The sequence below is a fragment of the Dendrobates tinctorius genome, unplaced genomic scaffold, assembly GCF_039654945.1.
Source record: "Dendrobates tinctorius isolate UK_male_01 unplaced genomic scaffold, ASM3965494v1 ptg000028l, whole genome shotgun sequence".
NCBI lineage: Eukaryota > Metazoa > Chordata > Amphibia > Anura > Dendrobatidae > Dendrobates > Dendrobates tinctorius.
Genome location: NW_027361696.1, coordinates 47,792,981 through 47,807,559, shown reverse-complemented (window position 1 = coordinate 47,807,559; position 14,579 = coordinate 47,792,981). Strand labels below are relative to the sequence as shown.

Genomic DNA, 14,579 nt, shown 5'->3' with positions numbered 1-14,579 from the left:
CGTATTTTTTCCACAAACATGATCTTTTAGTCACCATTTTTTTATTTTCCCAAGGGTACCAGGAGAAATTGGACCTTAAAAGTTGTTGTCCAATTTGTCCTGAGTATGCTGATACCCCATATGTGGGAGAAAACTACTGTATGGGCACACGTCGGGGCTCGGAAGGGAAGTAGTGACATTTTGGAATGCAGACTTTGATGGAATGGTCTGCGGGTGTCATGTTGCCTTTGGAGAGCCCCTAATGTACCTAAACAGTGGAAACCCCCCACAAGTGACACCATTTTGTAAACTAGACCCCCCAAGGAACTTATCTAGATGTGTGGTGAGCACTTTGAACCCCCCAGTGCTTCACAGAAGTTTATAACGCCCGGGCGTGAAAATAAAAAATTCGCATTTTTTCCACAAACATGATCTTTTAGTCACCATTTTTTTATTTTCCCAAGGGTACCAGGAGAAATTGGACCTTAAAAGTTGTTGTCCAATTTGTCCTGAGTATGCTGATACCCCATATGTGGGAGAAAACTACTGTATGGGCACACGTCGGGGCTCAGAAGGGAAGTAGTGACGTTTTGGAATGCAGACTTTGATGGAATGGTCTGCGTGTGTCATGTTGCCTTTGGAGAGCCCCTAATGTACCTAAACAGTGGAAACCCCCCACAAATGACACCATTTTGTAAACTAGACCCCCCAAGGAACTTATCTAGATGTGTGGTGAGCACTTTGAACCCCCCAGTGCTTCACAGAAGTTTATAACGCCCGGGCGTGAAAATAAAAAATTCGTATTTTTTCCACAAACATGATCTTTTAGTCACCATTTTTTTATTTTCCCAAGGGTACCAGGAGAAATTGGACCCCAAAATTTGTTGTCCAATTTGTCCTGAGTATGCTGATACCCCATATGTGGGAGAAAACTACTGTATGGGCACACGTCGGGGCTCGGAAGGGAAGTAGTGACGTTTTGGAATGCAGACTTTGATGGAATGGTCTGCGGGTGTCATGTTGCCTTTGGAGAGCCCCTAATGTACCTAAACAGTGGAAACCCCCCACAAATGACCCCATTTTGAAAACTAGACCCACTAAGGAACTTATCTAGATGTGAGGTGAGCACTTTGAACCCCCAAGGGCTTCACTGAAGTTTATAATGCCAGGGCATGAAAATAAAAAAATCGTATTTTTTCCAGAAACATGATCAATTAGTCCCCAATTTTTTCATTTTCCCAAGGGTAACAGGAGAAATTGGACCCCCAAAAGTTGTTTTCCAATTTGGCCTGAGTACGCTGACACCCCATATGTGGGAGAAAACTACTGTATGGACACACGTCGGGGCTCGGAAGGGAAGCAGTGACGTTTTGGAATGCAGACTTTGATGGAATGGTCTGCGGGTGTCATGTGCGTTTGGAGAGCCCCTGATGTACCTAAACTATTGAAACTCCCCACAAGTGACCCCATTTTGGACACTAGACCCCCCACGGAACTTATCTAGATGTGTGGTGAGCACTTTGAACCCCCAAGTGTTTCACAGAAGTTTATAACACTCGGACGTGAAAATAAAAAAATCATTTTTTTCCACAAAAATGATATTTTTGCCCCCAATTTTTTATTTTCCTAAGGGTAACAGGAGAAATTGGACCCCAAAAATTGTTTTGCAATTTGTCCTGAGTAGGCTGATACCCTACATGTGGGGGTAAAACACTGTTTGGGCGCATGGCAGAGCTTGGAAGGGAAGGAGCACCATTTGACTTTTTCAACTCAGAATTGGCTGGAATTGAGATCAGACGCCATGTTGCATTTGGAGAGCCCCTGATGTGCCCAAACAGTGGAAACCCCCAATTATAACTCCAACCCTAACCCCAACACACCCCTAACCCTAATCTGAGCCCTAACCCTAGCCCTAACCCTAGCCCTAACCCTAACCCTAACCCTAGCCCTAACCCTAGCCCTAACCCTAGCCCTAGCCCTAACCCTAGCCCTAACCCTAAGGCTGTGTGCACACGCTGCGGATTTTGCTGCGGTTCCGCAGCAGTTTTGGCCGCTGCGGACCAGCAGCAGTTTTTGCTGCGGTGTACAGTACCATGATTCCCTATGGGAATCAAAAACCGCAGTGCAGACGGTGCGGAATTTTCCGCGCGGATTATCTGCGGTTTTCAATCCGCAGAAAGAATTGACATGTCAATTCTTTCTGCGGATTCTCCTGCGGTTTGCCATCTCCTCTATTGAGGAGATGAAAAACCGCAGGACAAAACCGCAGAGCAATCCGCAGGTAAAACCGCAGGTCTTTTGACCTGCGGTTTCACCTGCGGATTTTACAAAATCCGCGCGGATGAATCCGCAACTAATCCGCAGCGTGTGCACACAGCCTTACCCTAACGGGAAAATGGAGATAAATACTTTTTTTTTAGTTTTATTATTTTTCCCTAACTAAGGGGGTGATAACGGGGGGTTTGACTTACTATTTATGGCGGTTTTTATGTTTGGCGGCTGTCACACGCTAAAAGACGCTTTTTATTGTAAATAGTTTTGGCATCACCACATATTGAGAGCTATAATTTTTCCGTATTTTGACCCACTGAGTCATGTGAGGTCTTATTTTTTGCGGGACGAGTTGACGTTTTTATTGGTACTATTTTTGGGCACGTGACATTTTTTGATCGCTTTTTATTCCTATTTTTGGGACGCAGAATGAACAAAAACCAGCGTTTCATGAATTTCTTTTGGGGGGGTGCGTTTACACCGTTCCGCGTGCGGTAAAATTGATAAAGCGGTTTTATTCTTCGGGTCAGTACGGTTACAGCGATACCTCATTTAGGTCGTTTTTTTATGTTTTTGTCGGTTTTATGCAATGAAAACTATTTTATATAAAAAATAATTATTTTTGCATCGCTTTATTCTGTGAGATATAACTTTTTTATTTTTTCACTGATAATGCTGTGTGGCAGCTCGTTTTTTGCGGGACAAGATGACGTTTTCAGCGGTACCATGGATATTTATATGTGTCTTTTTGATCGCGCGTTATTACACTTTTTGTTTGGCGGTATGATAATAAATCATTATTTTTTGCTTCGTTTTTTATTTTTATTTTTTAAGGGGTTCGCTAAAAGGGTTAACTAATGGGACAGTTTTATAGGGCGGGTCATTATGGACGCGGCGATACCTAATATGTGTACTTTTATTGTTTTTTTTTTTTATTATTTCCAAAAAATGGATTTATTGAGGGAATATTTTTTTTTTTTTTCTAATTTATTTGGCGATTTTTTTTTATTTATTTTTACATTTTTTTTAAATTTTTTTTTACTTTATTACATAGTCCCAGGTGGGACATCACTGTCCTGTGACAGATCGCTGATCTGTCACATCACAGATCACTGTGACAGATCAGCAATCTGTCACAGGCATTGAAGAAGACTTCCTCTTGCCTGCGCTTTGCAGGCACTGAGGAAGCCAGCTTCCTCAGGTCCCCGAAGGCCCCCGTCACCATCTTGGATTCGGGGGCCTGGAGGATAGGAGCCCCCCGCAGCAGCGCTGCACATTGCGCTGCCGTGGGGGGCTCAGGGAAGCACGGAGGGAGCCCCCTCCCTCCCGATGCTTCCCTTTAACTCCCGGTACACCGCGATCATGTTTGATCACGGTGTGCAAGGGGTCAAGGTGTCGGGGGCGGTCCGTGACCGCCCCTGACACATAGTGCCGGGTGTCAGCTGTGATAATCAACGCCGCTGATCGCGGTAGACGTACTATCCCGTCCACGGTCATACGGGCCCGGGTACCGTGGACGGGATAGTACGTCGGATGTCAGGAAGGGGTTAATGTACACTCTGCACCCCATCTTGACTGAAAAAAAGCAGAAATGTAGACATTTTTGCAAATTTTAAAAAAAAGAAAAACTGATATATCACATGGTCATAAGTATTCAGGCCCTTTGTTCAATGTTGAGTAGAAGCACCCTTTTGAGCTAGTATAGCCATGATCCTCTCCAGTTCCGTCAGGTTGGATGTTGAACTTTGGTGGACAGCCATTTTCAGGTCTCTCCAGAGATGCTCAATTGGGTTTAGACCAGGGCTCTGGCTGGGCCAGTCAAGAATGGTCATAGAGTTGTTCTGAAGCCACTCCTTTCTTATTTTAGCTGTGTACTTAGGGTCATTATCTTGTTGGAAGGTGAACCTTTGGACAAGTCTGAGGTCCCGAGCACTCTGGAAGAGGTTTTCATCCAGGATATCTTTGTACTTGTACATTCATGTTTCCTTCAATTGCAACCAGTCATCCTGTCCCTGCAGCAGAAAAACACCTCCATAGCATGTTGCTGCCACCACCATGTTTCACTGTTGAGATTGTATTGAGCAGGTGATGTGCAGTTCCTGGTTTTCTCCACACACCTCTTGGAATTATCACCAAAAAGTTCAATCTTCGTCTCATCAGACCAGAGAATCTTATTTCTCATAGTGTGGTCCTTCATGTGTTTTTAGCAAACTCTATGCGGGCTTGCACTGAGGAAAGGCATATGTCTTGAACTGAGGAAATGCTTCCGTCGGGCCACTCTGCCATAAAGGCCTGACTGGTGGAGGGCTGCAGTGATAGTTGACTTTGTGGAACTTTCTCCCATCTTCCTACTACATCTGTGGAGCTCAACCACAGTGATATCAGGTTTCTTCTTTTCCTCTCTCACCAAGGCTCTTCTCCAACGATTGCTCAGCTGGACTTGATGGCCAGGTCTAATAAGACTTTTGGTGGTCCCAAACTTCTTCCATTTAAGGATTATGGAGGCCACTGTGCTCTTAGGAACCTTGAGTACTGCAGAAATTCTTTTGTAACCTTGGCCAGATCTATGCCTTGCCACAAGTCTATCTCTGAGCTCCTTGGCCAGTTCCTTTGACCTCATGATTCACATTTGGTCTAACATGCACTGTGAGCTCTTGTATAGACAGGTGTGTGCGTTTACAAATCAAGTCCTATCAGTTTGATTAAACACAGCTGTACTCCAATGAAGGAATAGAACCTTCTCAAGGAAGAGCACAAGGAAATGGACAGCATGTGACTTAAATATGAGTGTCTGAGCAAAGGGTCTGAATACTTATGACCGTGTGATATTTCAGTTTTTCTTTGTTAATAAATTTGCAAAAATTTCAACATTTCTGTTTTTTCAGTCAAGATGGGGTGCAGAGTGTACATAATGAGAAAAAAAATTAACTTTTTTGAATTTACCAAATGGCTGCAATGAAACAAAGAGTGAAAAATTTAAAGGGGTCTGAATACTTTCCGTATCCACTGCATATATCATGTTATTCACATGAATTCACCTTGTGACACAGTATATCATTTTATTGTATGACTACTATGAAATCTTTCTATCCTTTTGCCTTGAAATGAGCAGCACAAAATGTTTCCTTATTAATAAACCTTACATCATCAATGGATTCTGATGTGTACTTCATAAGAAGTGTGTATATTTTTCGTTTAAATTTTTCTTTATTTTGTGACTGAAAATTTTGGGATAGTAGATGAGACAGATTGTTCTCCTAGCAGGAAGTACTAGAAGAATTGCAAAGAACAATTAATGGGCAGACTAAGATATTCCTCCTGCATCTGCTTCTTGGACTCTGCACTGATTAAATAAGTATGTGTGCCTCCTATAAATCTGTAGCCGATGGACGAGAGCCCTCAGAACTTTTCTAACCTGATGACATCCTTGGCTTTTCTCTTGCCTAGCTGGCCTAGTGCTACATCAACGTTGTGTTTTGACATCACACCACATTGGTTAATCAAAATTAGAACCAAAGTTGCCATAGGTAAGAGCAGGTTCTCAAGGCCCCCACCTAATGGCCACAGATTACCGATGTGATCAATGGATAGGTTCCTGAAAGTCAATTCGGACTAACTCTAAAATTTATTATTTTGTCTGCTTAAAATGTTGAGTTGGACTCAATTTCTTATCACATTTGGCCAAACTACAGATACAAACCAATGTGGCTTCTAGCAAAACAACTGCCAGCTGATCAACAAGGTTGTTTTCTTCAGTCCTGGGATCCTAGTTTTACATTTTCCAAAAACAAATAAGACACCAAGATTTTTTTTTTTTTTATTTATTTTCAAATTTTATTATTTCAAAAAGTCATAATCATTTATTTTATTTCATGTATCCAAAATATATAATATTTTTTTACATCACATATGAACTTGGAGTTAAAGCATTAGATGCCAAAATAAAGGTTTTAGGCTTGACATGAAGGTGAGTTAGGTTCTTCCAACAGATAAGTAATTCCAGAAGAGGATGCGATGGTAGCACATATGGTTTCTTATGAATTTTGTGCATTTTAGGGTTTTGCATATGTTTTGCACACATGTGTCTACTCTTACATTTCCCCGAATGCTGCTATGATCAAAACTTTATCATATTACAAATTCAATACATTATCACAACATTTTAGCAAAACACATCACATCACAACCACTTTGTGATCACAAACAAACATATATACCATAATTACAGTATGTCCTCTGAAATAGTTTTTTTTTCTTCCAAAGCTGATTATCTTATGCCACTCATCTTTGGATATATTGAGCCAAGAAGAAAGGTGAAAAAGGGCACATCTGTATATTAGTATTTTTCTAGGGGAAATATGTTTTTTCCAGTTCCAAGACAATAAAATATGATGATATCCATCAAAGCAACAAAGGTAGTCTAGAAAAATGGATCATATAATAATTGCAAACATACATGTAATGAACATATTAAAGACACAATAAGTTATAAAAACAGAGAACTAGCACACTCGGCCCTTGCCCTGTATTTAGTGAGATCTGCGTTCAGTTCAGTACGAGCAGTGCCAAGGCTGAGAAGATGACAAAGTGCCCCGATTTTGTCCACACAGTGGTCGCACTATTGAACGTGGTACCGTTTTTACTTCCAGATCCATTGCTAGCACCATCACTGGTCGAATCATTTGTACTTCTTCCTGGAATCAGCACGTCTGTGTTATGGCCAGACAAATTTGTATTGTAGACATTACCATCTGCACTGGCACCACCATTGGATGATCCACCACTACCTACTCCAGGCACCATCATATTTGAGTTATGGCTACCGTTGTTTATGTTTTCATGGCCCATGTTATTTCCAGCACCAGGGTTGCTTCCACCAGAGGGAATTACATATGAGCCATGTTCATTGCCATTGTTGTAACCATTACTATATCCCCCAGGGATCATGCCATTTGTGTTAGTAGAACCATTATTTGGAGAACCTGGAGATATAAAGTTTGGAATTTGAATATTGCCATAAGATCCAATGTTGTAAGGAATTGGTCCTGTACTATTTGCATGTGGGTTTTTTACATTTGGATTATACATAATATTGCTCCATCCACTGCCAATATTACTAATATTGAAAGGCTCATTATTACCACTTGGGAACATAGAAGGTATGTTGGGAATATTACTGTTGTTCCATGAAATGCCTAGACTTTTAAAATAGTCACTTAAAGATCTATTAAACATGGAATTTACATTATACCCAGAGCCATTATTAATACTTGGGGGCATCAAATATGAGAAAAAACTATTGTTTTGGATCCATTCATTGATTTTTTGGCTGTCATTGCTATGGATAGATCCATTCAATTTTGAAAGAAAATTTTGGATATTATTGTAATAGCTGGAAGAATCATTATTGCTGTTCATCATATTTGGATCATAGTTACTGCCAAAAATCCAACCTGTTTTATTGCTATAGCTAGATCCTCCCGGTACAAACTCATGCATCCAAGAGCTAATGTTTGGGTGTGACCCATTGTTATTTTCCCATGAGGATATATGGTTTAGATAAGATTCCATACTGTCCCATGGACCACCATAGTTGCTGCCATTTCCGGAAGGAGGTCCATTGTTTGGAATCATAAAGTTAGAGCTATGGTTGCTATCAGAAAAATGGCTACTGCCATTGCTATTGAAAGACCCATAATTTCCACCTGGTGATGCCATATTATGATAGGAACCATTGCTGTTGATCCATTCATTGGTCATTCCAGTTCCATTGCTAGAACTGGTATAAGATGTTGAGGAATCATTACTTCCAGGGAAGTTGCCATTAGCCCCTGGTACCAACATACTATAATTTGAAGAACTGTTGTCATTGCTAAACTCAGTTCCATGTCCAGGACTGGCATAAGAGGTTGAAGAGCCATTACCTCCAGGGACATTGGCATACCCTTCAGGTACCCCCATACTATGGTTAGAGCCATTACTATTAATAATCCCAGTCCAATTACCAGAACTGCCATAAGATGTTGAAGAGTCATTGCTGCCAGACATATTAGTATATCCCCCTAGCACTGATATATTAGGTTTAGAGTTATTGCTATTACTAAAGTCATTGGCAATTCCTGTTCCATTACCAGTACTCGTGTAGGAAGTAGTTGAGCTATTATTTCCAGGAATATTTATATACCCCACATGTTCTGTCATATTAGAGTTAGAACTATTGCTCCATCCATTCATCCCACCAAGCCCAGCATAGGAGACTGATGAGTCATTATCTCCAGAATTATAGTACACCACAGTGTCGAGCCACGCAAAATTTATCTGCGTCCCATTACTAGAACTGCTGTTAATAGGTGAGGAGTAGCTATTTCCATGGATATTGGTATACCCTACAGGGATTGCATTATTGTGGTGGGAATAATTATTGCTGTTGTTCCATTCATTAGTTATTCCAGTTCCATTTCCTGAATTGATGTACGCAAGTGAAGAGGACCCAGAACTGCCGGCAATAGAGCTGTTTCCACTTCCTGCTGTGTTGTTTCCTGATGAAGAGATATAATTTCCAGAACCATTATTGTTAGAAATATCCATATTATAAATGTTAGCACCATGCCCTGAAATGTGCTTCTTAATACCAGAATTATGGGTCTTTGTTTTGACAGTGTCAGCTGAGTGTCCACCGGTATCATTGTTGCCAGTCAATGGAATTGTATTTAGATTATAGGAACTACTGGTATCACTACCAGAATTACCAACAATATCATGATTATTAGGCCCTACACTACTTGTAGCCACCGTGGGAGAATTGGATGGATCCTCATTCCAGTCTACAGTTGGGTAAACTACATCCGTGAAGCCAGCACCAAAGTCATTACTATTTGGGAAATTTACGTCTGTGTAAGCTATTTCTGTGAAACCACCATTATCATAGCTGCTATATTCATTATTATTTGGGAAATTCACATCATTGTCAGAATTTGAGTTGGGATAAAAACTGTCTTCCCCATAATTGCTAAAATCTGGAAATGTTGGGGGTGCGTCCGGGATGGAGCTACCATCACTGGTACTATTATTATTATAGTTTGATAGAACATCTCCTCCAAGTGTTGATGATCCTGATACACTGACATAGTTTCCCTCTGATGAATAATGAATTACACTAGAGATATTATTTTCAGAACCGTTATTATTATCAGTATCAATATTATTCGTATTAGTTCCATATCCTGAAATTTGCTGATTAGAATCAGAATTGTGAGGTTTTGGTGTTGTGAGGTTAAGATTCTGCACATTACTGCTATTTCCTGTAATATTAACATTACTACCAACATTCACTGCATTAGATGAGTACCCATTGGTCTCGTTGCTAGCTAATAAAATGGTATTTGGCTTATAGGCATTACTGGTATCACCACCAGGATTTCCAACAGAATCATGACTATTCGGGCCTTCACTACCTGGAGCCACTGTGGGAGAATTGAACTGATTGTTATTCCAGTCTAAGTCTGTGTAAACTACATCCGTGAAGCCGGCACTCTCATAGTTGCTAAAGTCATTACTATTTGGGAAGTCTACGTCTGTGTAAGCTATTTCTGTAAAGCCACCATTGTCATAGCTGTTATATTCATTATTATATGGGAAGTTCATATCATTGTCAGAATTTGAGTTGGGAAAAAAATTGTCCTCCCCATAATTGCTAAAATCTGGAAATGTTGGGGGTGCGTCCAGGATGGAGCTATCATCACTGGTACTACTGTCATTATAGTTTGATAGAACATATCCTCCAAGTGTTGATGATCCTGTTGATGACAGACTTAGATTGCTTTGCCCTGATGAATAATGAATTGGACTAGAGACATTACTTTCAGAACCGTTATTATTAGAGGTATCAATATTATGCATGTTAGTTCCATATCCTGAAATTTGCTGATTAGAATCAAAATTGTGAGGTTTTGGTGTTGTGGATGTCAGATTCTGCACACTGCTATTTCCTTGCACATTCACATTACTACCATTATTAACTGTATTTGTTGAGTATCCACCAGTCTCGTTGCTAACTAATAAAATGTAATTTGGATTGGAGGCAGAATTGCCAATAGAATCATGACTATTAGGACCTACACTATCTGGTGTCATTGTGGGAGAATTGGATGGATCCTCATTCCAGTCTAAGTCTGTGTAAACTACATCTGTGAAACCGGCACTTTCATAGTTGCCAAAGTCGTTACTATTTGGGAAGTCTATGTCTGTGTAAGCTATTTCTGTGAAGCCACCATTGTCATAGCTGTTATATTCATTATTATCTGGGAAGTTCATATTATCAAAGTTTGAGTTGGAAAAAAAACTGTCCTCTCCATAATTGCTAAAATCTGGAAACGTTGGGTTCGCATCTGGAATTGAGCTACCATCACTTGTACTATTGTTATTAATGTTTGCTAGAACATCTCCTCCAAGTGCTGATGATCCTGTTGATGATACACTCAGATTGTTTTCCCCTGATGAATAATGAATTGGACTAGAGATATTATTTTCAGAACTGTTATTATTAGCAGTACCAAAATTATGTATATTATTTCCATATGTTGACATTTGCTCATTAGAATCATAATTGTGAGGTTTTGGTGTTGTGGATGTCAGATTCTGCATGTTACTGTTATTTCTTGGAATATTCCCATTACTACCATTATTCACTGTGTTTGTTGAGTATCCACCGGTCTCGTTGCTAACTAATAAAATGTCATTTGGATTGGAGGCAGAACTACCAATAGAATCATGACTATTAGGACCTACACTATTTGGTGCCACTGTGGGAGAATTGGATGGATCCTCATTCGAGCCTAAGTCTGTGTAAACTACATCCGTGAAACCGGCACTCTCATAGTTGCCAAAGTCGTCACTATTTGGGAAGTCTATGTCTGTATAAGCTATTTCTGTGAAGCCACCATTGTCATAGCTGTTATTTTCATTATTATATGGGAAGTTTATATCATTGTCTGCATTTGCGCTGGGGAAAAAACTATCCTCCTCATAATTGACAAAATCAGGAAAAGTTGGGGGTGTGTCCAGGATAGAGCTACCATCACTGTTACTATAGTTAGAGTTTGGTGCATCTTCTCTTCCAACTGTTGATGGTCCGGGTGATAATACACTGAGATTATTTTCACCTGATGAATAATGAATAGGACTAGAGATATTATTTCTAGAGGCATTATTGTTACCAGTATCCATATTATAAATGTTAGTGACATATCCTGAAATGTGCAGATTGATATCAGAATTGTGGGTCATTGGTGTTGTGGATGTCAGATTTTGCACGTTGACATTATTTCCTTGTACATTCACATTACTATCAATATTCGCTGTATTAGCTGAGTATCCACCGGTCTCATTGTTATTAGCTGATAAAATGGCATTTGGATTATAGGCAGAGCTACCAATAGAATCATGACTATTAGGCCCTGCGCTATCTGGAGCCACTGTGGGAGAATTGGATGGATCCTCATTCCAGTCTAAGTCTGTGTAAACTACATCCGTGAAGCCGGCGCTCTCATAGTTGCTAAAGTCATTACTATTTGGGAAGTCTATGTCTGTGTAAGCTATTTCTGTGAAACCACCATTGTCATAACTGTTATATTCATTATTATATGGGAAGTTCATGCCATTGTCAGAATTTGAGTTGGGAAAAAAAATGTCCTCCCCATAACTGGTGAAATCAGGAAAAGTTGGGGGTGCATCCGGGATGGAGCTACCATCATTGATACTATAATTAGGGTTCAATACAACTGATGATCCTGGTGATAACATACTGTCATAGGTTTGCCCTGGTGAATAATTAATAGGACTGGAAACAGTGTTACTTTCATTATCAATTAAGATGCTATCGTTGTCTGTAGTTTCATCACCATTTGGGAAGTTATTACTGCCAAAAACTAAATTTGGGTTCCCTACAGATAAGCCATTGTATGTGGTACCTTGGTGAACTTGGGTTGGTATATTCGGGCCATATACCGAACCAGAATTGCTTAACCCTTCATAGGAGTTAAAATAGTGTTTAGTATAGCCATTATTATTGTGTGAACCGGTGCCATAATTGGTAACGGCGTGTTGTTCTGTTTTTACTGGGTTGCCTCCAGAAGTAGCGTCAGTAGAAGGTTGGTTTTGGATACCTGTTCCTGGAGATGTATTTCCCACGGGCAAATAGCCACTGGCTTGAAGACCGCTCTCAGAATATTGACTATTGCAGAGACTTCCGTTGCAGCACTTTACAGTTGGGGTGCCCAACTTTTGTAACAGGGGTAGGATAGGTACATCGCATATCGATGGTGTAGCACAACCTTTGATCACAGTGGGTAAAGTTTGTCCATCTAGGAAAAAAACAGAGCAATAACTGAGCAGAAATCACAGCATGAGGACGTCTAGTTATCAGCTCCACCTTCTGTGAATGTTAGAAGATTGCAATCATAGTTAGAGAGCTATCTAGTTACCTTTCACAAATGTTCCTTCAATTTCTAAGCAAGAAGTTAGGGCTCCATAGCATTGGGCTTTGACTACTGACTCAGTTGAGCAACTTGATCCATCAAGTGTATTACAGCTGTAGCATTGTAGTCCATTGGGTGTTTTGTCCTCAGACCCAGAATCTACACAGAAGACATACTGAATTAGTATCTGAATTGTACTGTATTATTTTCATATATGGCTTTCATACCTCAAAAGTCTATTAGACGTGAACCATTTATTTGACGATTTTCTATTTTGTGTTACAAATATTATGTTCAAGGACACTTGGTGACTCCATCTACTTGAATTCTAACTGAATCAGGAGGCCATCAATGCCGTTATGGTTGGTCCATCCCATGTTAAACCTAAAGGGAACCTGTCACCTCGTTTTTCAGCAATAAGCTGCAGCCACTGCCTTTCAGGCTTATCTACAGCATTCTATAATGCTGTAGACAAGCCCCTGATCTAACCTGAAAGAGAATAAAAACAAATTTTATTATACTCACCCGGGGGCGGTCCCGTCCGATGGGTGTCACAGGTCCGGGTCCGGTGCCTCCCATCTTCATATGATGTTGTCATCTTCCTTGCTTCATGTTGTGGCTACTGTGCAGTTGTATTGATCTGCCCTGTTGAGGGCAGAGCCAAGTACTGCAGTGCGCAGGCGCTGGGTGTCTCTGACCTTTCCCAGCACCTGCGCACTGCAGTACTTGGCTCTGCCCTCAACAGGGCAGATCAGTACAACTGCATAGGAGCCACGACACAAAGTAAGGAAGATGACGACATCGCATGAAGATGGGAGGCGCCAGACCTGCGGTGCCCATCGGACCGGACCCCCGGGTGAGTATAATAAAACTTGTTTTTCTTATCTTTCAGGTTAGATCGGGGGCTTGTCTACAGCATTCTAGAATGTTGTAGACAAGCCCGAAAGGCAGTGGTCGCAGCTTATAGCTGACAAACGAGGTGACAGGTTCCCTTTAAAAACTCAGTTTCAAGAGTTTTATGGAATTTTACAGTCCATAAAAAGTCAACCAATGGTATAACATAAAAACATCCAAATTTGCAAAAAAAAAACCCTTATGCGCCCGATCCAATCTCCAACAACTCTAAAGATTCTAGTTTTCCTTAGTTTGCTTGAAATAAAGAGCCTTCAAAGAAAATCCTGAAGAACATTGCATATTCTCCACACAACAATATTTTTTTTTAATAATTTTAGTAGTAGGTTATTGAGAAACTCACCATATTTGATTTTCTCTTCTTAATGAAAAATTGATCATTAAGGGGTCTCCTGTGTGGAGAGGGCTCAGGATCTGATCCCTTTCCACTAACGGTAGATGCTTGCTAATATCGAATAGAAAGTTCACAGACAGGGAAAAAAGAACTTAAAAATTCTGTAAATTTTAGCAAAAACACCTCATAGAAAATAGCCTCACCAAACCTTGTCTAATGACTAATGCACTAGCAGGATGCAGCAGGCTCCCAAAAGATAAAGGCTGGAGCAGCGCAGGTGCCCACCACTGATGAGAACAGCCACCCTATCACTATAGCAGTGATGATGAAGGTAACATAGTAACATAGTTAGTAAGGCCGAAAAAAGACATTAGTCCATCCAGTTCAGCCTATAAAATTCTGTCAGAATAAATCCCCAGATCTACGTCCTTCTAAAGAACGTAACAATAACTGTAAGATACAATATTGTTACGCTCCAGGAAGACATCCAGGCCTCTCTTGAACCCTTCGACTGAGTTCACCATCACCACCTCCTCAGGCAGGGAATTCCAGATTCTCACTGCCCTAACAGTAAAGAATCCTCTTCTATGTTGGTGGAAAAACCTTCT

General features: G+C 40.5%; 1 protein-coding gene across 1 annotated transcript in view; it reads right to left on the bottom strand.

Annotated features, from left to right (window-relative positions):
• Positions 1–6,053: 6,053 nt before the first annotated feature.
• The window catches only part of LOC141085354 (uncharacterized), a 33,500-nt gene continuing 24,974 nt past the window's right edge, over positions 6,054–14,579 (bottom strand). The window contains exons 6-7 of the mRNA XM_073570641.1: positions 12,732–12,884; positions 6,054–12,611 (exon numbers count right to left, since the gene is read on the bottom strand). Of these exons, the coding sequence (XP_073426742.1) occupies positions 6,796–12,611; positions 12,732–12,884 (5,969 nt within the window). The 3' untranslated portion in view covers positions 6,054–6,795. The remainder of the gene's footprint in view (positions 12,612–12,731; positions 12,885–14,579) is intronic.